The 27,749-nt window shown below is 42.6% G+C and overlaps 1 protein-coding gene across 6 annotated transcripts in view; it reads left to right on the forward strand.

The window, feature by feature from the left end:
- nek10 (NIMA-related kinase 10) overlaps positions 1–27,749 on the forward strand; it is a 485,577-nt gene that overhangs the window by 244,002 nt on the left and 213,826 nt on the right. For all 6 annotated transcript variants that reach the window (XM_068059792.1, XM_068059804.1, XM_068059810.1 and 3 more), the window contains one exon: positions 7,876–7,978. In XM_068059792.1, the coding sequence (XP_067915893.1) occupies positions 7,876–7,978 (103 nt within the window). The remainder of the gene's footprint in view (positions 1–7,875; positions 7,979–27,749) is intronic.

The raw sequence follows: 27,749 nt of genomic DNA on the forward strand, positions 1-27,749 counted from the left end.
CTAGAAGACGTACATGACGGCGGTATAGGACTCATGTCTCGGCGCCATACGGAAGGGTGGTGAGGACTATGGCTTTGTACACTTTGAGTTTGGTCTGTGCTCTGAGGCTGTGGTTGCTCCACACACATTTGTAGAGTCTGCCAAATGTACAGTTTGCTTTTGAGGGCCTATTGTCCACTCCCTTATCTATGGTGGCATCAAACGAGATGACGCTCTCCAAATAAATACATTTCTTGACGGCATTCAGCTCGGTTCCCTCGATGACAATGCTTGGTGGTCTATATTCTTCTTAGGGTGCAGGCTGATGCAGGACTTCAGTTTTCTTTAAACTGATTTTTGGTCTGAAGAGTGTAGAAAAGTGTAGGAAGTAAACACACAATAAAAGTACTGTGAAAAAACCCTTTCCCACTAGTGGGTGAGAAAGCAGCTGTGAGTACTGACTATTGTAGCATTTCCATGAGTTTAATCAGCCTCCGCAATTGCCATTGTGTCAAATTTCAGGGAGCCTGAGAAACCTGTGAATGCACTGTTTAATTTGAAACTCAGTTGAAATATCGCTGTAATTGAGCGATTAGCATACGTTGACAGGCAATTTGCCTTTCCTGAAAGGTTGTGCACAAGAAGCCTCATGTGCTGCAGTTAAACCCAAAGTCAATGAGTTGGAACCGGTTTCCCAAAGTACTTGTATTTTGCATAGTTTTTACTCCCCCCTCGCCCCCCCCCCTCCCACCCGCACCTAAACCCACACACTCCTCGAGGTTAAAATGCCCCAACTTAACTCTGTTCTCTCTCTACTGCAGAGTATTTCCAGTATTTTCTGTTTATAGTTCAGATTTCCAGCATTCGCAATATTTTACCTTTGTAATAACTTATCTCTGTGCCACTTTATTCATGCGGTTTGTAAACTGAACAAATGTATATTCACTTTACCAGAGGAGATGATGCATGATATTGGAGAAACCAATTTTAAATTTTTCTGGAATCTTGTATATGGCAGTATGAAGTATGATATGTCTCTTATTCACAGACCATATGAGTCCCATATGATACATGTGATGTGGCTATGAATGGCATGTGTACCAATGCTTTTTTTATACTGTATACAATTTGCATTGTCCAATTCAGAATTAATTAATTGAACATTAGCTATTCCAGCCTGTGATCTCCCTAAATTAATTGGTTCATTCTAAAAAGACGCAATGAAATGCATGTGACATCATCAGAATGAAGTTTTGTCTCTCACTGTCCAATTAATCATTTAGTTACCTTTCCAAATCAAAGATTGTGTTAGATTTTTGTAACCTTAAATGTATATTTATGGAGAACTCTACTCACACAGTCTTTAATATTTAACCTTTGCATTATATTGGCCCAGATTTTGTGCAGTGGCAAACCAATAGCGCTTGCCACTGACCTCGAAGAAAGTTGCCCACAAAGATCTAGCAATCTCTGTGATGTGGATTTCACCTTTCTCGTCATTAATTTGAATCTGGCACCATGTTAAGGGGATCTCCAGGCATCCAGCAACAGTGATGTCATCAAGCAGGTTAAACAATCACATTGAACATAAGAAATAGGAGTGGAAGTTCATTCAGCCCCTCAAACCTGATCCGCCATTCAATAAGATCACAGCTGATCTGTCCCGGGCCTCAACTCCTCTTTCGGGCCTGCTCCACATAACCCTCGAGCCCCTGAGATTTCAAAAATCTATCTACCTCCTCCTTAAATACATTTAGTGACCTAGCCTCCACACCCCTCTGAGATAGAGAATTCCAGAGATTCATCACCCACTGAGAGAAGAAATTCCTTTGCATCTCAGTTTTAAATGTGTGACTCCTTACTCTGCAACTATGTACCCTAGTTAGAGATTCCCCCACCAGTGGAAACATATTTTCAAACTCTACCCTGTCAAGCCCCCTCAGAATCTTATATGTTTCAATAAGATCACCTCTCATTCTTCTAAACTCCAATGAATAAAGGCCTAACCTGTTTAGCCATTCTTGATAATACAACCCCTTCATCCCAGGAATCAGCCGAGTGAACCTTTTCTGAACTGCCTCCAATGCCAGTATATCCTTCCTTAAATACAGGGACCAAAACTGCACACAGTACTCCAGGTGTGGCCTCACCAACACCCTGTACAGTTATAACAAGACTTCCCTATTTTTAAACACTAACCCCCTAGCAATATAGGCCAAAATTCCATTTGCCTTCCTAATTACTTGCTGTACCTGCACGCTAACTTTTTGTGTTTCATGTACAAGAACACCCAGATCCCTCTGTACTGCAGTATTTTGTAGTCTTTCTCCATCTAAATAATAATCTGCCTTTTTATTCTTTCTACCAAAGTGGATGACCTCACACTTTCCCACATTGAACTCCATCTGCCAAGTTTTTGCCCACTCACTTAACCTATCTATATCCCTTTGCAGATTCTTTGTGTCCTCATCACAACACACCTTTCCACCTAATTTTGTATCCTCAGCAAATTTGGATACATTACAGTCTGTCCCTTCCTCCAAGTCATTACTATAGATAGTAAATAGTTGAGGCCCTAGGACCGAGCCTTGTGGCATCCCACCAGTTATGGCTTTCCAACCTGAAAAAGATCTATTAATCCTGACTCTCTGCCTTCTGTGTGTTAGCCAATCCTCAGTCCATACCAACATAATATCATCAATACCTTGAGCTCTTGTTTTGTGCAATAATCTTTTATGTGGCACCTTATCGAAAGCCTTCGGAAAATCCAGATCAGCTACATCTATTGGTTCCCCTTTATCCACTCTGCTTGTTATATCCTCAAAGAACGCTAACAAATTTGTCAAACATGATTTCCCTTTTATAAAATCATGTTGACTCTGTTTGATTGCATTATGTTTTTCTAAATGTCCTGTTAGTTCTTCCTTAATAATGGACTGTAGCATTTCCCCAATGACAGATGTTAAGCTAACCGGTCTATAGTTTCCTGCTTTCTGTCTCCCTCCTTTCTTGAATAGGGACGTCACATTAGCGGTTTTCCAATCTGATGGTACCCACTGGAATCCAGTGAGTTTTGGTATATTACGGCCAATGCCTCCACTATCTCTACAGCCACTTCCTTTAAAACCCTTGGGTGCAGGCCATCAGGTCTGGCAACTTGTTTGCCTTTAGTCCCATCAGTTTGTCAAGCATCCTTTCCCTTGTGATAGAAATTGTTACAAGTTCCTCCCTCCCATTTACACCTTGGCCATCTGTTATTGTCGGGATGTTTATAGTGTCCTCCACCGTGAAGACGGATGCAAAGTATTGGTTTAACTTATCTGCCATTTCCCTGTTCCCTGTTATGAATTCCCCAGTCTCATCCTCTAAGGGTCTCACACTTACTTTAGCTGCTCTCTTTTTACATACCCATAGAAGCTCTTACAGTTTGTTTTTATATTTCTTGCCAATTTACTCTCATAATCAATTTTCTCCCTCTTTATTAGTTTTTTAGTCATCCGCTGCTGGTTTCTAAAAAATGCCCAATTCTCTGGCCTACCATTAGCTTTTGTTACTCTCCTTAACTTGCTTTGTTATCCACGGGTGGTTCATCGTTCTCATCGAGTCCTTCCTTCTGACTGGAATAAATGTTTGCTGAGTGTTATGAAATATCTGCTTAAAGGTCTGCCACTGCTCATCTACTGACTTTCCCTTTAGTCTATTTTCCCAGCCCGCTTTAGACAACTCTTTCGTCATACCTCTGTAATTGCCCTTGTTTAAGTTGAAGACACTGATTTGAGACCTGAGTTGCTCACCCTCAAACTGAAATTGAAATTCTACCATGTTATGATCGCTTCCCTTAACTACGAAGTCTCTTATTAATCCTACTTCATTACACATTACCAAATCTAAAATAGCCTGTTCCCGGGTAGGTTCTGCAACATATTGTTCTAAGTAACAATCCCTGAGGCACTCTACAAATTCGTCTTCCATGTTACCCTTGCCAATTTGATTTGTCCAGTCTATATGCAGATTAAAATCACCCATGATAATTGCAGTGCCCTTCTTTTAGGTGGTCTGATTAGCAAGTTTGCAGACGACACTAAGATTGGTGGAGTAGCAGATACTGAAGGGGACTGTCAGAGAATACAGCAGAATATAGATAGATTGGAGAGTTGGGCAGAGAAATGGCAGATGGAGTTCAATCAGGGCAAATGCGAGGTGATGCATTTTGGAAGATCCAATTCAAGAGTGAACTATACAGTAAATGGAAAAGTCCTGGGGAAAATTGATGTACAGAGAGATTTGGGTGTTCAGGTCCATTGTTCCCTGAAGGTGGCAACGCAGGTCAATAGAGTGGTCAAGAAGGCATACGGCATGCTTTCCTTCATCGGACGGGGTATTGAGTACAAGAGTTGGCAGGTCATGTTATAGTTGTATAGGACTTTGGTTCGGCCACATTTGGAATACTGCGTGCAGTTCTGGTCGCCACATTACCAAAAGGATGTGGATGCTTTGGAGAGGGTGCAGAGGAGATTCACCAGGATGTTGCCTGGTATGGAGGGCGCTAGCTATGAAGAGAGGTTGAGTAGATTAGGATTATTTTCATTAGAAAGACGGAGGTTGAGGGGGGACCTGATTGAGGTGTACAAAATCATGAGAGGTATGGACAGAGTGGATAGCAAGAAGCTTTTTCCCAGAGTGGGGGATTCAATTACAAGGGGACACGAGTTCAAAGTGAAAGGGGAAAAGTTTAGGGGGGATATGCGTGGAAATTTCTTTACGCAGAGGGTGGTGGGTGCATGGAACGCTTTGCCAGCGGAGGTGGTAGACGCGGGCACGATAGCGTCTTTTAAGATGTATCTAGACAGATACATGAATGGGCAGGAAGTAAAGAGATACAGACCCTTAGAAAATAGGCGACAGGTTTAGATAGAGGATTTGGATCGGCATAGGCTTGGAGGGCCGAAGGGCCTGTTCCTGTGCTGTAATTTTCTTTGTTCTTTGTTCTACATGCCTCCATTATTTCCTGATTAATACTTGGTCCAACTCCTCGAGGGCCTATAGACCACTCCTGCTCATGATTTATTTCCCTCGCTATTCCTTATTTCCACCCAAACTGATTCTATATCACGATCTATTACACCTGTATCATTACTCACAACTGCACTGATCCTTTCCTTCATTTAACAAAGATACCCCACCTCCTTTTCCTTTTTGCCTATTCTTCCGGAACGTCGAATATCCTTGAACGTTGAGTTTCCAGTCCTGGTCATCCTGCAACCACGTCTCTGTGATAGCTATTAAATCACATTCATTTATTTCTATTTGTGCTGTCAGCTCATCTATCTTGTTACAAATGCAACGTGCATTCAGATAAAGAGCCTTAAGCTTTGACTTTTTACCATTTTTACCTACTCTGGTTCTAATTTCTGCTGTACTCTTATGCTTGTATTCTCTGTCCCTTCATACTCTGATTAATTTATGCCCCTTCACTACCCTGCAACTTTGCTCTCTCATTACTTTTCGACTTTTTAAACTTCCCTTCAATTGAACCCTCCCCCCACTATTTAGTTTAAAGCCTTATCTACAACCCGAGTTATATGATTTGCCAGGACACTGGGCCCAGCAATATTCAAGTGAAGCCCATCCCAACGCAACAGCTCTCTCTTTCCCCAGGACTGGTGCAAGTGTCCCATGAATCGGAACCCAATTCTCCCACACTAATCTTTGATCCACACATTTACCTCTCTAATCTTATTTACCCTATGCCAATTTGCACGTGGCTCAGGTAGTAATCTGGAGATTATTACCTTTGTGGTTCTGCTTTTTAATTTAGCCCCGAGCTGCTCATAGTCCCGCAGCAGAACCTCTTTCCTAGTCCTACCTATGTCGTTGGTACCTACGTGGACCACGACAACTGGATCCTTCCCCTCACACTCCAAGTTCCTGTCTAGCCCAGAAGAGATGTCCTTAACCTTGGCACCATGAAGGCAACACAGCCTTCAGGACTCTATCTTTGCGGCAGAGAACTTTATCTATTCCCCTAACTATGCTATCCCCTATTACTACTACATTTCTCTTTTCTCCCCCCAGTTGAATGGCACTCTGAACCACGGTGTTGTGGTCAGTTCGCTCATCCTCCCTGTGCCCTCGTCCACACTGGGAGCAAGAACCTCGTACCTATTGGATAAGGGCACTGACTAGAGGCTCCTCCAAAGCTAAATTCTGCATCCTCATACCTGCCTCATTCACAGTCATTCCCTCCTGTCCCTGACCACAGTCCAAACTTAATCTATGGGGTGTGACTGTCTCCTGAAACACAGTGTCCTGGCAACTCTCCCCCACCCTGATGTGTCACAGTGTCCGCAGCTCAGACTCCAGCTCATCAACTCTGAGCCAAAGGTCCTCAATCAGCCAACACTTGCTGCAGAGATGGCCACCGTGGATCGCATCGGTGTCCACCAGCTCCCACATACTACAGCTGCAACACATCGCCTGCCCAGCCATCTCTATTTTATTTAATTAATTAATTTGTATCTCAGTATTTAAAAAAAAAGAATTATTTAAGGGTGCTCTTAACCTGTAATGACATCTCCCGATTTAAATGACTTGGCCAAACAAAAAAGAGACACAGGAGAAATACCCACCACTCACTTTCCAGCTCTCCTGTGACGTCACAGTTCGATTTTGTTGGTCAAGCAGGTTCACTGTTCCTGCTATCGCCGCCGCCGCTTCTGGTCTCAGGCCTCGTATCTGCGCTCTTCATATCCCAGTTTCTCTCGCCTGTTCTCGCTCTCGCTGCCGCCGCTTCTGGTCTCGGGCCTCAGGTCTCCGCTGTTTATATCCCAGCTCCTCTCGCCTGTTCCCGCTCTCACCGCTGCCCCTTCTGGTCTCGGGCCTCAGGTCTCCGCTCTTGATATCCCAGCTCCTCTCGCCTGTTCCCACTCTCGCCGCTGCCCCTTCTGTTCTCATGCCTCGGGTCTCCACTCTTTATATCCCGGCTCCTCTTGCCTGTTCCCGCTCTCGCCGCTGCCCCTTCTGGTCTCATGCCTCGGGTCTCCACTCTTTATATCCCAGCTCCTCTCGCCTGTTCCCGCTCTCACCGCTGCCCCTTCTGGTCTCATGCCTCGGGTCTCCGCTCTTGATATCCCAGCTCCTCTCGCCTGTTCCCACTCTCGCCGCTGCCACTTCTGGTCTCATGCCTCGGGTCTCCACTCTTTATATCCCAGCTCCTCTCGCCTGTTCCCGCTCTCGCCGCTGCCCCTTCTGGTCTCATGCCTCGGGTCTCCGCTCTTGATATCCCAGCTCCTCTCGCCTGTTCCCACTCTCGCTGCCTCCGCTTCTGGTGTTCTCAGAGACAGCAAACCAAGAAGTAAAATGCACCGATTATCCTTCACTTTTTATTAATTTTATAGAGAGCAAAATAACGATTAGGACATACACAGTAGAAGATAAAATATCAAACTTAAAAAATATTTTTTATTATATTAAAAAGCTATGGAATTTTTATCATAATGGGAAATTTTGACATTGCACAAATATTTAAAAAAAGCTTTAATTATGACCTAGCAGACCATTAAAAACCAAGTTAGACCTGATTAACAAGATGTAACTTTTTCAGGGCCTTTTAACAGCAATATTAGCATAAAAGGGGATGTTTTTGTCAGTTCAGTGATTTCAAAGATCGCCACCTGAGCGGACTTCAACAGCGCACCCTGTGGAGGAGCAGGGAATCACTGTCAGCAATTTCTGGATTTCTGCGTTTCACTCTGCATGTGCAAACATTAGAAGTTGCTGTCTGTTTCACTGTTGTAATGACGGCGAATGCTGACAGTTTCACCGTCATTACAAATGGAAAATCTCGGCCATTTAAATGTATTTTTCTGTCAAATAATTCTGCTTATTTTTTTTTAGATATGCCTTGCACTACGTTATTTGCACAAAGAAAAACGAATTGTCCACAGGGATCTTACACCCAACAATATCATGCTGGGTGAGCAAGACAAGGTAACAATAAGTAAGTATGTAACTTAAGAATATTTGTGTAAGCCAACCTTTGAAAGTATTTATCAGGCAGAGTCAGGGAAAGCTCAGGTGTACATGTGAAATTCTCTAAACATTTTATAAAGATTCACTGCAATATAACATCGGAGTCCCTAAGCCTCGACTCTGCTACACCTCTGCCTATGCTTTTTGGAATTGTATAAATGGGATGTGCCCGAAAGAGAGAGAGTATTTTGCTTCCTATTAAACAAACAGAAAGCATGTGTATGGAATTTTCAGTATGTTTGTTTGGAGAATTTTAAACATGGGGATGGTTTCTGCATGCCAAATACCCAGGTTACCAAAACCAATTGTACTTGTAATGATTTATTTAAACATCCAAGGCTTGAGATGTTTGACTTCCCATGAGGGAGAATGAAATATACCTCAGAACACTAGATCAGAGGTTTTTACCAGTTTGTTTGTCTCGTTAAGGGCTACTGAGCTAATTAATAATGGCACATCTTTCTCTGAAAACTCATTTCCATAATTTTAAACACGGGGATGGTTTCTGCATGCCAAATACCCAGGTTACCAAAACCAATTGTACTTGTAATGATTTATTTAAACATCCAAATTGCCCAGGTACCAGGAAGGACCACATGGCATCGACCTAGGCACCGGAAACGACAACGGCAAACCCAGCCCTGTCGACCCTGCAAAGTCCTCCTTACTAACATCTGGGGGCTTGTGCCAAAGTTGGGAGAGTTGTCCCACAGACTAGTCAAGCAACAGCCTGACATAGTCATACTCACGAAATCATACCTTACAGACAATGTCCCAGACACTGCCATCACCAACCCTGGGTATGTCCTGTCCCACCGGCAGGACAGACCCACCAGAGGTGGTGGCACAGTGCTATACAGTAGGGAGGGAGTTGCCCTGGGAGTCCTCAACATCGACTCTGGACCCCATGAAGTCTCATGGCATCAGGTCAAACATGGGCAAGGTAACCTCCTACTGATTACCACCTACCACTCTCCCTCAGCTGATGACTCCATACTCCTCTATGTTGAACACCACTTAGCAGTTGGTAGGAAAAAAGACAAAAGCGCAAGGGGAGAGCCAACTGTGTAACAGCCCCGACAAACAAATTTTTCTGCAGCACCTGTGGAAGAGCCTGTCACTCTAGAATTGGCCTTTATAGCCACTCCAGGCGCTGCTCCACACACCACTGACCATCTCCAGGCGCTTACCCATTGTCTCTCGAGATAAGGAGGCCAAAGAACACACTTGGAGGAAGCACTGAGGGTGGCAAGGGCACAAAATGTACTTTGGGTGGGGGACTTCAATGCCCATCACCAAGAGTGGCTCGGCAGCACCACTGCTGACCGAGCTGGCCGAGTCCTAAAGGACATAGCTGCTAGACTGGGTCTGCGGCAGGTGGTGGGGGAACCAACACGAGGGGAAAACATACTTGACCTCGTCCTCACCAATCTGCCTGCCGCAGATGCTTCTGTCCATGACAGTATTGGTAGGAGTGACCACCGCACCGTCCTTGTGGAGACCGTTCACATTGAGGAAGCCGTCCGTCATGTTGTGTGGCACCATCAACGTGCTAAATGGGATAGATTTCGAACAGATTTAACAATGCAAAACTGGGCATCCATGAGGCGCTGTGGGCCATCCGCAGCAGCAGAATTGTACTCAACCACAATCTGTAACCTCATGGCCCGGCATATTCCCCACTCTACCATTACCATCAAGCCAGGAGACCAACCCTGGTTCAATGAAGAGTGCAGGAGGGCATGCCAGGAGGAGCACCAGGCATACCTCAAAATGAGGTGTCATCCTGGTGAAGCTACAACACAGGACTGCTTGCATGCCAAACTGCGTAAGCAGCATTAGTAGACAGAGCTAAGCGATCCCATAACCAACGGATCAGATCTAAGCTCTGCAGTCCTGCCACATCCAGCCGTGAACGGTGGTGGACAATTAAACAACTAACTGGAGGAGGTGGCTCCACAGATATCCCCATCTTCAATGATGGGGGAGCCCAGCACATCAGTGCAAAAGATAAGACTGAAGCATTGACAACAATCTTCAGCCAGAAGTGCCGAGTTGATGATCCATCTCGGCCTCCTCCTGAAGTCCCCAGCATCACAGATGCCAGACTTCAGCCAATTTGATTCACTCCGCGTGATATCAAGAAACGACTGAAGGCACTGGATACTGCAAAAGCTATGGGCCCTGACAATATTCCGGCAATAGTACTGAAGACCTGTGCTCCAGAATTTGCTGCGCCCCTAGCCAGTGGCATCTACCCGGCAATGTGGAAAGTTGCCCAGGTATGTCCTGTACACAAAAAGCAGGACAAGTCCAACCCGGCCAATTCCCGCCCCATCAGCCTACTGTCAATCATCAGTAAAGTGATGGAAGGTGTCATCAACAGTGCCATCAAGCGGCACTTGCTTAGCAATAACCTGCTCATTGATGCTCAGTTTGGGTTCCACCAGGGCCACTCAGCTCCTGACCTCATTCCAGCCTTGGTTCAAACATGGACAAAAGAGCTGAACTCAAGAGTTGAGGTGAGAGTGACTGCCCTTGACGTCAAGGCAGCATTTGACCAAGTATAGCATCAAGGAGCCCTAGCAAAACTAAGGTCAATGGGAATCAGGGGGAAAACACTCCGCTGGCTGGAATCATATTTAGCTCAAAGGAAGATGGTTGTGGTTGTTGGAGGGCAATCATCTGAGCTCCAGGACATCACTGCAGGAGTTCCTCAGGGTAGTGTCCTATGCCCAACCATCTTCAGCTGCTTCATCAATGACCTTCCTTCAATCATAAGGTCAGAAGTGGGGATGTTCGCTGATGATTGCACAATGTTCAGCACCATTCGTGACTCCTCAGACACTGAAGCAGTCCGTGTAGAAATGCAGCAAGACCTGGACAATATCCAGGCTTGGGCTGATAGGTGGCAAGTAACATTCGCGCCACACAAGTGCCAGGCAATGACCATCTCCAACAAGAGAGAATCGAACCATCTCCCCTTGACATTCAACGGCATTACCATCGCTGAATCCCCCACTATCAACATCCTAGGGGCTACCATTGACCAGAAACTGAACTGGAGTAGCCAAATAAATACCGTGGCTCCAAGAACAGGTCAGAGGCTAGGAATCCTGAGGCGAGTAACTCACCTCCTGACTCCCCAAAGCCTGTCCACCATCTACAAGGCACAAGTCAGGAGTGTGATGGAATACTCTCCACTTGCCTGGATGGGTGCAGCTCCAACAACACTCAAGAAGCTCGACACCATCCAGGACAAAGCAGCCTGCTTGATTGGCACCCCATCTACAAACTTTCACTCCCTCCACCACCGACGCACAGTGGCAGCAGTGTGTACCATCTACAAGATGCACTGCAGCAATGCACCAAGGCTCCTTAGACAGCACCTTCCAAACCCGCGACTTCTACCAACTAGAAGGACAAGGGCAGCAAATACATGGGAACACCACCACCTGCAAGTTCCCCTCCAAGTCACACACCATCCTGACTTGGAACTATATCGCCGTTCCTTCGCTGTCGCTGGGTCAAAATCCTGGAACTCCCTTCCAGCAGCTCTGTGGGTATTCCTACCCCAAATGGACTGCAGCGGTTCAAGAAGGCAGCTCACCACCACCTTCTCAAGGGCAATTAGGAATGGGCAATAAATGCTGGCCTGGCCAGTGACGCCCACATCCCATGAATGAATAAAAGAAAGGGTAAGTCCTATTCCTGAAAAGCAGGTGAAATCCAGCCTGGCGAATTACCATCGAATCAGCCTTCTCCTAATCATCAGAAAAGTCATGGAACAAGTCATCAGCAGTACTTCAAGTGGCGCTTACACACCCGTAACCTGCTCACTGATGCTCAGTTTGGGATCTGCCAGGAACACTCGACTCCAGACCTCATTACAGCCTTGATCCCAATATGTTCAAAAAAACAGAATTCTAGAGCTGAGGTGAGAATGACTGCTCTTGATTTGCCTGACTCTAATGGCAAGGAGACTAGTAAAACTGAAGTTCATGGGGATCAGCAGGAATATTCTCCACTGGCTCAAGTCATACTTGGCACAAAGGAAGATGATTGTGGTTGTTGACCAGTCATCTCAACCCCAGGGCATTGCTGTAGGACTTCCTCAAACATCATGATAGTCCCAACTACATTCGGTTACTTCATCGATTAGGTCAGGAGTGTGGCACAGTGTTCAGCTCCACAATTCCTCAGATAATAAAGCAGTCCATGCCTACATGCAACAAGACCCGAACAACAACTAGGCTTGGGCTGTTAAGTGGCAAACAACTTTTGTGCCACATGAGTGACAAGCAACAATAATAATAAAAACAGAAAATACTGCATGTACACAGTAGGTCTGGCAGCATCTGTGGAGAGAGAAACAGAGTTAACGTTTCAGGTCTCTGACTTTCATCAGAAATGGGAAAAGTTAGAAATGTAATAGGTTTTGTGTAAGTGAAAGGGTGGGAAGAAGAACAAAAGCGAACGTCTGCTATAGGGTGGAGGGCAGGAGAGATTAAATGACAAATGGTTTCATGGTGCAAGGCCAAAGGGTGCGGTAATGGGACAAGTACAGAAACAAAAGATGTGTCTAGAGGAGGTGTGAATGGCAGGATTCTGAATAGCTGCCATCTGAAATCAAACATACGAACATACAAATTAGGAGCAGGAGAAGGCCACTCGGCCCCTCGAGCCTGCTCCGCCATTCAGTAAGATCATCGCTGATCTGATTGTAACCTCAACTCCACATTCCCGCCTATCCCCGATGACCTCTCACCCCCTTGCTTATCAAGAATCTATCTAGTTCTGCCTTAAAAATATTTAAAGCTTCTGCTTCCACTGCCTTTAAGGAAGAGAGTTCCAAAGACTCACGACCCTCTAAGAGAAAAATTTCTCCCCATCTCTGTCTTAAATGAGCAAACCTTATTTTTAAATAGTGACCCCCAGTTCTAGATTCTCTCACAAAGGGAAACATCCTTTCCACCTCCACCCTGTCAAGACCTCTCAGGATCTTATATATTTTAATCAAGTCGCTTCTTACTCTTCTAAACTCCAACAGATAGAAGCCTAGCCTGTCCAACCTTTCCTCATTAAGACATTCTGCACATTCCATGTATCAGTCTAGTAAACCTTTTCTGAACTGCTGCCAACGCATTTACATCCTTCCTTAAATAAGGAGACCAATACTGTACCCAGTACTCCAGGTGTGGTCTCACTAATGCCCTGTATAACTAAAACATAACCTCCCTACTTTTGTTTTTAATCCCCCTTGCAATAAAGGATAACCTTCATAGCTTTCCTAATTACTTGCTGAACCTGCATTCTAACCTTTTGCGATTCATGCACTAGGACACCCAGATTCCTCTGCATCTCAGAGCTCTGCAGTCTCTCACCATTTAAAAATATGATTCCTTTTTATTCTTCTTGCCAAAATGGACCATTTCACATTTTTCCACATTATACTCCGTTTGCCAGATCTTTGCCTACTCACTTAACCTATCTATATCTCTTTGGAGCCTCTTTATGTCCTCCTCACAACTTATTTTTCTTTGTGTCATCAGCAAATTTAGCAACCATACCTGCAGTCCCTTCATCCAAGTCATTTATGTAAAGTGTAAAAAGTTGAGGCCCCAGCACTGATCCCTGTGGCAGACCGCTTGTTATATATTGCCAACCAAAAAATGTCCCATTTATGCCAACTCTCTGTTTCCTGTTAGCTAGCCAATCTTCTAACCCTGCCAATATGTTACCCCCATACCATGAGCTTTTATTTTCTGTAATAACCTTTGATGTAGCACCTTATCAAATGCCTTCTGGAAATCTAAGTACAGTACATCCACCGGTTGCCCATTATCCACAGCGCATGTTACTTCTTCAAAGAACTCCAATACATTGGTTAAACACGATTTCCCTTTCACAAAACCATGTTGACTCTGCCTGATTACTTTGAATTTTTCTAAGTGCCCTGCTATAATGTCTTTAATAATAGCTTCTAACATTTTCCCTAAGACAGATGTGAAGCCAGTAGGCCTGTAGTTTCCTGCATTCTGCCTCTGTCTTTTTTTGAATAAAGGAGTTACATTCACTATTTTCCAATCGAATGGAACCTTCCCCGAATCTAGGGAATTTTGGAAAATTAAAACCAACGCATCAACTTCTTTTCCGACCCTAGGATGAAGTCCATCAGGACCCGGGGACTTGTCAGTCCACAGCTCCAACAATTTGCTCTGTACCACCTCCCTGGTGATTGTATTTTTCTGGAGTTGCTCCCTCCCTTCCATTTCCTGATTTACAGCTATTTCTGGGATGTTATTTGTATCCTTTAGAAGACTGATGCAAAATACCAGTTCAATTCATCTGCCCTCTCCTTATTTTCCTTTATTAATTACCTAGACTCACTTACTATAGGTCCTACCCTCACTTTTCCTTTTTAAATATCTATAGAAATATTGTAGAAAGGAAATAAGAGAGAAACGAGAGACAAACTAGCAAAGAAAAATGAAACAAAATTGGGGCAGAGGTTACCATCTAAAATTGTTGAACTCAATGTTGAGTCCAGACGGCTGTAAAGTGCCTAATCGAAAGATGAGGTGATATTACTTGAGCTTGTGTTGAGCCTTATTGGAGGACTGCAGCACGCCAGGACAGAAAGTTCAGAGTGGGAGCAAGGTGGAGAATTAAAATGACAGACAACTGGAAGCTCGTGGTCACACATGTGTGACTGAACGGAGGTGTTCTGCAAAGCAGTCACACAGTCTGCGTTTGGCCTTCCCAATGTAGAGGAGACCACATTGTCAGCAGCGAATACAGTATACTAAATTGAAAGAAATACAAGTAAATCAGAGTTTCACATGGAACGGAGTGTTTAGGGCCTTGGACGCTGAGAAGGGAGGAGGTAATAAAGCGGTTGTTGTATCTCCTGTCTTGGCATGGAAAGGTGCCTTCAGAACAGGAGGGGTTATACGGGTGATTGAGGAGTCACCAGGGTGTTTTGTTGGCAACGGTCCCTTCATAATGCTGAAAGGGGAGGGGAGGGGAAGATATGTTTGGTGGTGGCATCATGCTGGAGGTGGCAGAAATGGCAGAGGATGATCTGTTGAATATGGAGGCTGGTGGGATGGAAGGTGAGGACAAGGGGAACCCTATTGTGGTTCTGGAAGGGCAGGGAAGGGGTGAGAGCAGAAGTGAGTAAATTAAAACGGGCATGGTCGAGGTTCCCATCAACCATGATGGGTGGGAATCCTTGGTTGAGGAAAAAGGAAGACATATCTGAAGCGCTAGTATGGAAGTTTGTATCATCCAAACAGATGCGATGGAGATAGAGAAACAGGGAGAATGGAATCAAGTATAATGTTGAAAATACTCAGCAGGTCTGGCAGCATCTGTGGAGAGAGAAGCAGAGTTAACGTTTCAGGTTAGTGACCCTTCTTCAGAAGAATGGAATCGAGTCCTTACAGGAAGTGGGGTGTGGGGATGTGTAGTCCAGGTAGCTGTGGGAGAAAGTGGGCTTATAGTGAATATTGGTTGATAGCTTATCCCCAGAAATGGAGACAGAAAAGTCAAGGAAGGGAAGGGAAGAGTTGGAGATGAACCATGTGAAGGTAAGAGAAAGGTGGGAAATTGTAAGCAAAGTTGATGAAATTTTCCAATTCAGGGAGAGAGCAGGAAATAGCACTGAAATAGTCTTCAATGTATTGGAAAAAGAGGTGAGGGAGAGGGTTGAGTAGGACTGGAACAAAGAATTCCACTTATCCCACAAAAAAGCAGGCATAGCTAGGACCCATGTGGGTACCCAAAGTAACACCTTTTATTTGGAAGAAGTGAATGGAGTTAAAGGAGAAGTTGCTCAATGTAAGAACATGTTCAGCCAGGTGAAGGATGGAGGAGGGTGGTGGTGGATGGGAACAGGTTGGGCCTCCATTTAAGGAAGAAGTGGAGAGCTCTCAGATTGTCTTGGTGGGGGCTGGAGGTGCAGGGGGATTGGATGTCCATGGTGAAAAAGAAATGGTTAGCACCCAGAAACTGTTAATGTGACGGGCATCGGAAGAGTCACGCATGTAGATAAGAAGAGACTAGATAAGGGGAGAAACAATAGAGTTGGGTTAGGAAGAAATCAGTTCAGTGGGGGAGGAACAGGCTGAAATGATGGGTCAACCAGGGCAATCCTGTTTTTGGATTTGGGAAAGGAGCATGCTTTTCGGGTTTGGTGGACTATGAGGTTGGAGGGCATGGAGGGAAGATCTCCAGAGGAAAATGAGGAAACAAAAGCTTGACACTCGGTGGTGGGTTCTTGGACCAGGGGGAAGTAAGAGTAAGTGTCAGGCAATGACCTTTTTCAACAAGAGAGAGCCTTACCATGTCCTTTTGGCATTCCATGTGATTAACTTTGCCACGTTCCCCATCATCAACATCCTGAGGTCACCATTGACTAGAAACTGAACTGGACCAGCCATATGGCTACTTGAACAGGTCAGAGGTTGGGTATTCTGCAGCAAATGGATGTCTTCTTGACTCCCCATAGCCTTTTCACTTCCCACAAGTCAGGAGTGTGTTGCACTACTCTCAGCTTACCTGGATGGGTGCAGCTGCAACAGCATTTAAGAATAAAGCAGTGCACTCACTTGATTAGCACTTCATCCATTAGCCTAAACATCCACCTCTTCCACCATTGGTTTACTCTTGCTCCAGTGTGTACTATCTACAGAATGCATTGCAACAATTTGCTGATACTTCTTCAGTATCACCAACCAAACCCATGGTAGGGCCACCTGGAAGGACAAGATCAGCAATCGCATGGGAACGCCATCACTTTCAAGTCACACACTATCCTGACAGACAGAGAGTGCTATTCCTTCATTGTCACGGGATCAAAATCTTGGAACTTCCTTATTAACAGGGTTGTGGAAGAACCTTTACCACATGGACTGTCATGGTTCAAGAAGGCGGCTGACCTTCTCGAGGGCAATAAATGACAGCCATGCCAGCAACACCCACATCTCAAGAATGAAGTAAAAAAACAAGTGTGACTGAGTTCCCCATTGCTTGTCACTTTAATTATTTGTTCTATTCCCACCCTGACTTCTCCGCCTTTGGCCTTCTATATAGTTCCAATGAAGTTCGATGCCAGACCAGGAACAGCAGTTTATCTTTCTACTAGGCATTTCACAACTCTATGGCCATAAGTGACTTTTACAACTTCAGACTTTAACCGTAACTCTGATTTTCTGTCTGACAGCAGTGTAGGATGGGTGTACTGGCACCTCTCGGAATGGGGGAGGTTGTGGGTTGGTGCAGGTTTTGATGTGCTTCCCTCTCCATTTGCTTTAACTAATCAGGCATTATCTGGGTCTCATATAAAGCTTCAATTTCTCTAATTTCTTATTGTGCTTCCTTTCATCTTGTACTATTTGTCACACCTCTCATTTAATCAAGTCATTTTTTTCATTCAATTGCTTTACAGTTTTTTTTTTCATGTTTATGTGGTTATTTATTCCCCAACCCCATTTCCCTTGCTCTGTTCCACCTTATAAGCTGTAACATCTCCTGGTTCTGATGAAGGATCGTAGATGTGAAATGTTAACCTTGTTCTTTTCTCCACAGATGCTACCTGGCCTGCTAATTGTTTCCAGAATTTTTTGTTTTCCGATTTCCAGCATCTACCATATTTTGTTTTTTCATTTTAATGCTCCCTATCACTAGGTGACATTGGCGCACCATACACAACTTGGCAACTTTCTCTTTTTGAACAATTCCTCAATTCCTCAATATAGTAAAATATTTTGAGATGCAGGGCGGTTTACTGTAACAAAACTTCACGTAGTGACTCTCAAATAGAGCTAAAAGTTACCAAAAAAAACCCCAGATAGTTATCAAAGCAGGCTTCTAAAGTGGCCAACTGCTTTTAATATTTTATATTTTAGATACCTCTTTTGGAAAGATGCAGCTCAAAACCTAAAAATTGGAGACCTGTTTGTTTTTAGTTCTATTTTTCCTTTGAAAGAAGGAAAATCTACAAAGTAGCTTTCAGGTTCCACTGATATTAGAGTCAGGTTCCAGACCAGCGCTATGAAAAGGAATAATTACAATTTGAGGATCAGCTGAAAGTAAAGGCATTGAAATCTTAAATTTGTAACTGCCTGCAATGGTTTTACTTCAGAATGTCTTAAATGCATTATTGCACTGACAGAGACCTTCACTCCTCCCTTGCAAAGTTATTCAGGTCTTGAACTATTTTCAGGCACTCCAGAAATCAGGGCTTAAGTCCAGTTGTATAATGCAATAGGCTGTATCAACTTGTTTAGCCATTTATAGAGAGAACTTAGTACTCTGTAGGGCTTGTGCAATCTAATGCAACACCTGCTCTAGCCAATATATACCGAGACCTTTTTGTTATAGAAAGCTTGTAGCTGAATTTAGCTAGATGAGTTGATGAGCTCCGTGTCTTGGTCGTTGTTCATTACTTGATCAGGATACCGGACTCATCAATCTATACCTCACATTCTCGTCTCAGATGGTGCCAGAAATTCATATCTTGTATTCAGCCTATCATAAATACAGACGGCAGGAATCTTCTCCACCATACCATCAATGAAGAATAATAGGCTGGGTAGTCTACTACCACATCCACACCCTTCCTACTGCTATCCTGGATTTCTCCCCTTCCCCTTACTGCTGGCTCCAGGGACCAGCTGGATGGAAACTGGAAAAACCACACAATAGGGAGGGATCGAACCCAGGTCCTATCTTGAAAAATGTGTTGCTAGAGTGAGATCATACCATAATGTAGAAGATAGATCTTGTACTACAACAAACACAGGAGCCAAAATCAAAAGTAGAGTGTCAACAATTGACCTCTTCTCTAAATGAAAAGAGAGTGCCAGATCATTGTTGTTACCTTTTCCATTTTTAATACAAGTGAGGCTTATAACCTCCAGTAAATGATCATCTGCTAGGCATGGTCCAGTTAGAATATCAACCTGTAAAGGTAACTAACAACATTTCTTAGCTCTTTCCACACAACAAATCCTGTAGTACAACCATAGTTATAAGTTGGATCATGTCTAACAAAATGAGGGAACCAATCAATTGCTTAATAGTAGTCATCCTGATTGAATAAATCTGCTTGTCATCAAATCTTGAAAGGATTTTTGTGTAAATAGTAATGGTAAAAAGCCAAAATTTGCAAATGAAACATTACAGAAAATCAAAGCTGAAAGTTACCATTCAATTGTTCAAAATCCCTCATCTGTCTCCAAACACTAAACCAAGTTTTTTGTTATTATTCATTCATAGGATATGGGTGTTGCTGGTAAGGCCAGCATTTATTGCCCTTCCCTAATTACTCTTGAGAAGGTGGTGATGAGCTGTCTTCTTGAATACAACTGAGTGGCTTGTTAGGGCATTTCAGAAGGCAATTAAGAGTCAACCAATGTGAGTCTTGATAAGCCAGACTGGGTAAGGATGACAGACCTCCTTACTTAAATGACATTAGTGAACCAGATGTGTTTTTACAACAATCCAGCAGTTTCATGGTCACTATTACTGATGCTAGTTTTTTCATTCCCGATTTTCATTTAATTTATTGAATTTAAATTCCTCAGTTGCCACGGTGGCATTTGATCTCATGTCTTGGATCATTAGACCAAGCTGCTGGATTACTGGTCCAGTAACATGACCACATGCTACTGTACCCTTCATTATTATGACATGGGTTTGATTAACTCCTGATCATATATTGCCTTCTAAATTAGAGCTGTACACAATCTTTCCCTTGCCATGTCCTATACTTGTTTTACACTCATTTGAGACCCCTTGATTAAGTGAATGAGCAGCAAGTATTTCAATTTCATGAAATCATGGATGCTGTTAGCTGAAAGTCCAACAGTCAATTAACAGAGTTTATAGAGTGTCCTATCTCAGCTTCTTCAGAGACTTTCTATTCATTAAATATTTTTCTTACTTATGTTACGACCGAGGCAGGAAGAATGCATTGTTCATTCTAGTTCCACTTCTTCACAGGTCACAACATATATTTAAATTTTCCCACTTACCAATACGGTCAATCATATACTCTATTTTTCCCAGAATAAAATACACTAACCAGGTTTATTTAACGAACAACAAAATTATTAGTTTATTATAAAACAAGTCTTAGCCAGTAATGAAGTAAAGCATAAACACACAGATTGAAATTTTAAAGTTCCCTTTATACCTTAGCCCCTCACACTCACACACACACACAAATACACTGGTTAACAGGAAACAATAAAAGGGATTTTTGTTCAGAGCTCTGTTACAGACAAAAAAAACACTTGGGCTGAACACTTGCTCATTCTTGAAGAAAACAGCAAATGAGATATGTTGTATTCAAAAACTGGCATACAGTCTAGTTTCTGAATACGTGTACAGTCACTGGGATCTTTTAGAACAGTTCTTTTCAGGCAGTGTTGAGAATTAATTTAGCAGGCTTTTCTTCAAAGACAGGGGACGAGATGAGTTGATACATTAGACTTCTCAGGGTCTTTTAGAGAGGTGCTGGAAAGCTGAGCTGGGTTGTGATTTTCTCTCCTTCCTTGGGAATTCTCTTCTTCTGCAGGGTTGACTCCTTAAACATTCAGCAAGAATCTGGTCTCTTCCTCTGTGTCTCTTCAGCAGGCATGGTGCTAACTTTATCTCATTCCAGAAGGTAAACATTGACACTACAACCAAAAGCTTGCGAGTTTGTTGCTCTCTCAGGTGCATGTTGCTGCTCCCGAGCTTGTCCTATCAAGGGGCGCGCGACTGTCACTTATCTGCCCACATCTTCCCCAGTTACCAGGGTTTCTGTTCTGCTTTTAACTTGAGTCATATGACAACCAGCAAACATTGTTGCCAAACTAGTTCTTTCAGTGTCCTCTTGATGACCCTCTTGGAAAAAGAAACTAGTCCAACATTTCTTCGGTTTGACTATGAATTCCTAAAAAAATATTTTTAACAAAAACAGAAGCACTTGCATAACACTTATTCAACTGTCAATGTAGTCCTACTTTTTTCTTATTGTCCATTTAAATTACCATTTTACTGGGCCCAGAATCTTTCCTTGATGAGTGATTGAGAGTTGTTCAAATTGATTAACTTTTTCACTGTGTTGTGTAGCTGACTATTCACTTTATCTAGGGAAGACTAAAAATGTCAAACTTAATATTTGATTTCTTTCAGCCTTGTTAGCAATCTAAGTGTAAGAGAATGTACATTCAGTTCTAGAAGTTACAATCAATTTAACATATAGATCAAGTACAGCAAGCCTGATGAAGAGTCACTTTTAATGTTCGTCATTTGTTGTTAGTGAATTATAAAGTTATTTTTAATTCGTAGGAGCATAGGACCAGGAGTAGGCCATTTAACCCCTCCAGCCTGTTCAGCCATTCAGTGAATTCATGGCTGATCTGTGATCTAACTCCATTTACCTGCCTTTGCCCCATATCCCTTAATATCTTTGGTTAACAAAAATCTGTCAATCTCAGTTTTAAAATTAACAATTGATCTAGCATCAACTGCCATTTGCAGAAGAGAGTTCCAAACCTCTACCACCCTTTCCATGTAGAAGTTCCTAATTTCACTCCTGAAAGGTCTGGCCCTAATTTTTAGACAATACCCCCTAGTCCTAGACTCCCCAAATAGCAGAAATAGTTTCTATGTACCCTATATGTTCCCCTTAATATTTGTGAAACCTTCTATCAAATCACTCCTTAACCTTCTAAATTCCAAGGACTACAACCCTAGGTTGTGTAATCCATTCCTATGATTTAATCCTTGGAGTCCAGGTATTATTCTGGTAAATCTACGCTGTGCTCCCTTAAAGGCAAAAATATCTTTCCTAAGCTGTGCTGCCCAGAACTAACAGTACTCCAGATGTGGTCTAACCAGGGTTTTGTATTAGCTGTAGCATAAATTCTATTCCCCCATATTTTAGTCCGATAGATATAAAGGTCAACATTCCATTAGCCTTTTTGATTATTTTCTCTATTTGTTCATGACATTTTAATAATCTACGCAAATTAATCTCCAAGTCTCTTTGGACCTTCACTGTTTCTAGCTATTCACCAAGTACTCTGTACTATCCACTTTAGGTCCAAAATGAATGACCTCACATTTGCCTACATTCAAATCCATTTGCCATTGTTTTGCCCATTTATTTAATCTATTAATATCTCTTTGTAGTTATATGCTTCCATCTACACTCCTTACAATGCTGCCAATGTTTGTGTCATTGGCAAACTTGGATATACAGCTTCCTGTCCCATCATCAAAGTCGTTAATAAATAAGGTGAATAGTTGAGGCCCCGACAAAGATCCTTGCAGGACACCATGAGTCACATCTTGTCAATTTGGGTACCCACCCTTATTCCCATTCCCTCTCTCCTGTCACTCAGCCAATTTCCTAACCAGGTCACTGATTTGATGTTCATGGAACTAAATGTAACTTTAGCTAGCAGGCTGTTATGAGGGACTTCATCAAATGTCTTCTGGAAGAATAACATTCATAGACATTCCCTTGTCGTCTCTTCAAAAAAATTGAATAATGTTCATCAGGCATGATTTACCCTCTACAGGTCCATGCTGGGTCTCTCTGATCAGCTGAAAATTCTCAAGGTCTTCAGTCACTATATCCTTAATTATATACGCTAATAATTTCACGACAACAGATGTTAGGCTAACGGGTCTATAATTCCCTGGTTTCCCTTTCTCACCTTTCTTAAATAGTGGAGTGACACAAGCAATTTTCCAATCTAACAAACAGTTCCAAAGTGAGAGAACGTTGTAAGCTTTAGTTAGGGCATATGCTATGTTCTCACCTACTACTTTAAAACCCTGGGATGGAAACCATCTGGTCCTGGGGATTTGTCACTCTTTAGTGCCTTTATTTTCTTCATTAATGTTATTTTGTTTACTTTAATTGTGGCGAGTTCCTGTCCCTGATACAATATTCTGCCCACACCACCCCCCCCCCCGATTAAAACCACTCTGCCTTTACCACATGCTTGTCTAATCGCTACATTTATCATTCTGCCACTTCATAGCTGCTACCAGAGAGCTGACGCACAACTCTCACTTTTTGTATTTCTTAATTCTATCCATAAAGTTTCTGTTGCCTGCTTATCTTTCATTACATCCTCTCCTATCATTGAAATGGTTTCATCCTTAATTATTAAGGCTGCTTCTCCCCCTCTAACACTTTCCCTATCTTTCCAGTGGACCATATAACCTGGTATGTTTAGTTCCCCATCCTGACCATCTTGTAATGACGACCATACCATAACCTCCAAATTGAACTTGTGCCTGCATTTCATTCAATTTGTTTTAATTTTTTTGCATTTATTAAGTCATTGTGTCATACAGTAATTTATGGCACAGAAGGAGGCCATTTGGCTCATTGAGTCCATGCCAGCTCTCTACGGAGCAATCAGTCAGTCTCACTCCCTTGCTCGATATCCATAGCCCTGCAGGTTTATTTCCTTCAAGTGGCCATCCAATTTTCTTTTGAAATCATTGATTGTCTCCGCTTCCACCACACTTCTGGGCAACAAGTTCCAGGTGATTATCACCCACTGCGTAAAAATATTCTTCCTCATATTCACCCTGCATCTCTTGCTGAAAACCTTCAATCTGTGTCCCCTATCCTTGTATTATTAGTTAATGGGAACAGGTTTTCCTTGTCTAACTTATCTGTGCCTGTCACAATCTCTGTTAAATCTCCCCTCAATCTCCTTTGCTCTAAGGAGAGCAACCCAAACTTGTCCAACCTAACCTTGTAGCAAAAATCCCCCATCCCTGGAAAATCTCTTCTGCACCCTCTGATGGCCCCTCGCATCCTTCCTAAAGTGTGGTGACCAGAACAGGATGCAATACTCCAGTTGGGGCCTAATCAGAGCTTGAGAAAGGTTCAGCATAACTTCCCTGCTTTTGTATTCAGTGCCTCTGTTCATTCTATGCTTATTTGGGGCCACAAACCCTAACCTGCCCTACTGTTCTCATCTTTTACTCATACATTTATTATTTCTCTCACCTGGTTTAATTACTTTACATCTTTTAGTTTTCTCTTTACCTGTACCACCTAAAGCACAATTTCTGACTGTTACTCTACACTCTTCCCTTTGATTTATTTTTGAACTATTATTTATATTATCATTTCTACCTGAGTGCTCCCCCCACAACCCCTTTTAATAGTTTAAAGTCCTCATTACCTCCCTATTTATCCTTCCCCCCAATCCAAGTCCAGTTCTGATTGAGCCCATCCCAACAATGCAGTTCCTTCCTTTTCCAATATTGGTGTCTGTGAATCCACATTCCCTATCTCACCTGGGTTGCCTTTGCTCTATCAGTCACACCAACCCCTTTCTCCGAGGTCTGGAGCAAACTATCTAGATATTTCTCACCCTCCCTTATGCGCTGAAGCATCTTCAACTCCTACTTCAGCTCAATGACTCTGAGCCAGAGAGATTTGAGACAGAGACATCTATGATGTGTTGCTCAAGACAGGCTGTCTGTCCACAAGCTCCCACATACTGTAGTCCAAACACACAACCTCCTCTGCCATATCTTAGTCTTGATTACTTATATTATTTATATCTACTTTTCAGTTTATTCTAAGTTTTTTTTCTACATAATAACCTGCATTCAGCACCACACTTTGGACAAAATTTTAAATGCTTCCTGCCTCAACCTTACACAAACTAGTACAAGTATTGAAGGCAAAAAGTAGCACCTCAATCCCCCAGCACCCCCATGCATCAAATGCTCGCTTTCACCAAATTCCCAACTTTTACACTCGATTTATGACCACTCTGTGATTCAGCAGATACTGTTTTCTTTTATGCACTTTTTGAGCCACATCCAAGTTACAAGTGCTCATTTAACTTCCTGCTCACATTAATTAGCCCCTATTCTGTCAGTCACTTACTGTTGGTTGACTGTTACCTGTTAACTGCCACTGTTAGGCTGTTTGTGTTAACTACCTTGCAGTTTACTTTATAGTTTTTAAAGTTCTAAGTTAAATTCAAAACAGTAAACTGTCGGGCAATGTTATCTTAACTCACAAGGTGAGAAACCCACAGGATTAGGTGCCACTGGTGCCAATTTTAACCTATTTTGCCAGTCGGAAGCTGACAGCATTGGATGCAATGTTGGTTTTACATCACTCCTGATATTATGTCCATTGAATTCAATGAGTAATATTGGATGGTGTGTAAAATCAGGATTCCACCTGATCCTGTGGGTTTCCCACCCTGTGAGTTAGGTTAAAATTGGCCCCTAAATTTCAGTTTGAAACCTACTCACCAGAGAGCTCCACTCCCACTTAATTCCCAACTTTTACACTCTGTTTACAATGCAGTCTGCTTACAACCACACTGTGCAACCATCTTTCCCATCCCTAGGTTTGCAGGTATTAGGAGAAAGGTAAGGGGAGGTGACTGAAAGCACAGATGAAGAAATAAGTTTTAAGGAGGCTTTCAAAAATTTCCTACCATCCCTTGTCAGTAAGGGCTCAGTAAATATGGTCTGGGACCTCACCATCACTATTAAAATGAGACTGACCCCAGAGGTTTCAGCCAGATCGGCATTCATCCAATCGGGAAGGTGCTAATCCTGCCACTCCCATATGCAGATCTGAAAATGCTAAGATGCCTTTTTTAAAGTGTTTACTTATTATGGTAAACAAGTCTTTCCTTTTCTTTGATTTACTGCATATAATTGAGCCATTCTAAGGTTATATTGTCTCAAATATATTGTCTGGATGAGTCCTAAAGGATATAGCTGCTGGACTGGATCAGTGGCAGGTGGTGAGAGAACCAACAAGAGGGAAAAACCTACTTGACAGAAAGGGTCAGAGCTTACAAATCTAAGAATAAATCAACAGATAAGGCTAGAGGTTACAAAAATAATAAAAGGACAAAACTAAAGGCTCTGCATCTGAATGCACATAGCATTCGAAACAAAACAGATGAACTGAGAGCACAAATAGAAATAAATAAGTACGATCTGATAGCCATTACAGAGACATGGCTGCAGGACGATATAGATTGAGATTTGAATATTGAAGGGTATATGGTATTTAGGAAGGACAGGAAGCTCGGATAAGGTGGAGGGGTAGCTCTAATTAATGATGGTATTAGCGCAATAGAGAGGGATGACCTAAGTGCAGGAGACCAGGATGTAGCAGCAGCTTGGGTAGAGATGAGAAATCATAAAGGCAAGAAATCACTTGTGGGAGTGGTGTACAGGCCACCCATTAACCACACTGTAGGATGGGGTGTAAAGGAAGAAATAATGGCAGCTTGTCAGAAAGGTACAGCGATAACTATGGGGGATTTTAACCTACATATAGACTGGAAAAATCAGATAGGCAGAGGTAGCCTAGCTGAAGAGTACATAGAATGTTTTCGGGATAATTTCTTGGAACTATACGTTCTGGAGCCAACCAGAGAGCAGGCTATTACTAGACCTGGCATTGAGCAACAAGATAGGATTAATTAATGACCTCATAGATAAGGCTCACCTCGGTAGCAGCGATCATAATATGATTGAATTTTACATTCAATTTGAGGGAGAGAAGAGTGGGTCCAAGACTAGTATTTTAAATTTAAATAAGGGCAATTATGAGGACATGAAAGCAGAGCTAGCTAAAGTGAACAGGCAAATCAGCTTAAGGGATAGGTCAATAGAGATGCAGTGGCAGACATTTAAGGGGATATTTCGGAATACACAGAATAGATACATTTCAATGAGAAAGAAAAATTCAAAGGGTGGGACCCGCCATCCCTGGTTAACTAAAACAGTTAAAGAAAGTATCAAACTTAAAGAAAAAGCCTATAATTGTGCAAAGATGGGAGGCAGGTCAGAAGATTGGACAGAATCTAAAAAACAGCAAAGAATGACTAAAAGATTGATAAGGAAGGTAAAATTAGAGTACGAGAGAAAGCTAGCTAGAAATATAAAGACAGATAGTAAGAGATTCGATAGATATTTCAAAAAGAAAACAGTTAACAAAGTGAGTGTTGGTCCTATAGAAAGTGAGTCTGGGGAATTAATAATGGATAATAAGGAGATGGCAGATGAATTGAACAAATATTTTGCATTGGTCTTCACTATTGATGCACAAGTAATATCCCAGTATTAGCTGTAAGATAGGAAATGGAAGGGAGGGAGGAACTCAAGAAAATTACAATCACCAGGGAAGTGGTACTGAACAAATTGTTGCAGCTGTAGGCTGACAAGTCCCTGGGTCCTGATGGACTTCATCCTAGGGTGTTAAAAGAAGTGGCTAGTGAGATAGTTGATGCATTAGTTTTAATTTTCCACAATTCCCTAGATTCGGGTAAGGTTCTGTTAGATTGGAAAATAGCGAATGTAACTCCTTTATTCAACAAGGGAGGGAGACCGAAAGCTTCACATCTGTCTTAGGGAAAATGTTAGAAGCTATTATTAAAGATGGTACAGCAGGGCATTTAGAAAAACTCAAGGTAATCAGGCAGAGTCAACTTTATTGGAGTTTTTTGTGGGAGTTACATGTGCTGTGGATAAAGGGGAACCGGTGGATGTATTGTACTTAGATTTCCAGAAGGTATTTGATAAGGTGTCACATCAAATGTTATTGCAGAAAATAAAAGCTCATGGTGTAGGGGGTAACATATTGGCATGGATAGAAGATTGGCTAGCTAACAGGAAACAGAGATTAGGCATAAATGGGTTATTTTCTGGTTGGCAAGATG

The sequence above is a fragment of the Heterodontus francisci genome, chromosome 2 (assembly GCF_036365525.1).
Source record: "Heterodontus francisci isolate sHetFra1 chromosome 2, sHetFra1.hap1, whole genome shotgun sequence".
Classification (NCBI taxonomy): Eukaryota; Metazoa; Chordata; class Chondrichthyes; order Heterodontiformes; family Heterodontidae; genus Heterodontus; species Heterodontus francisci.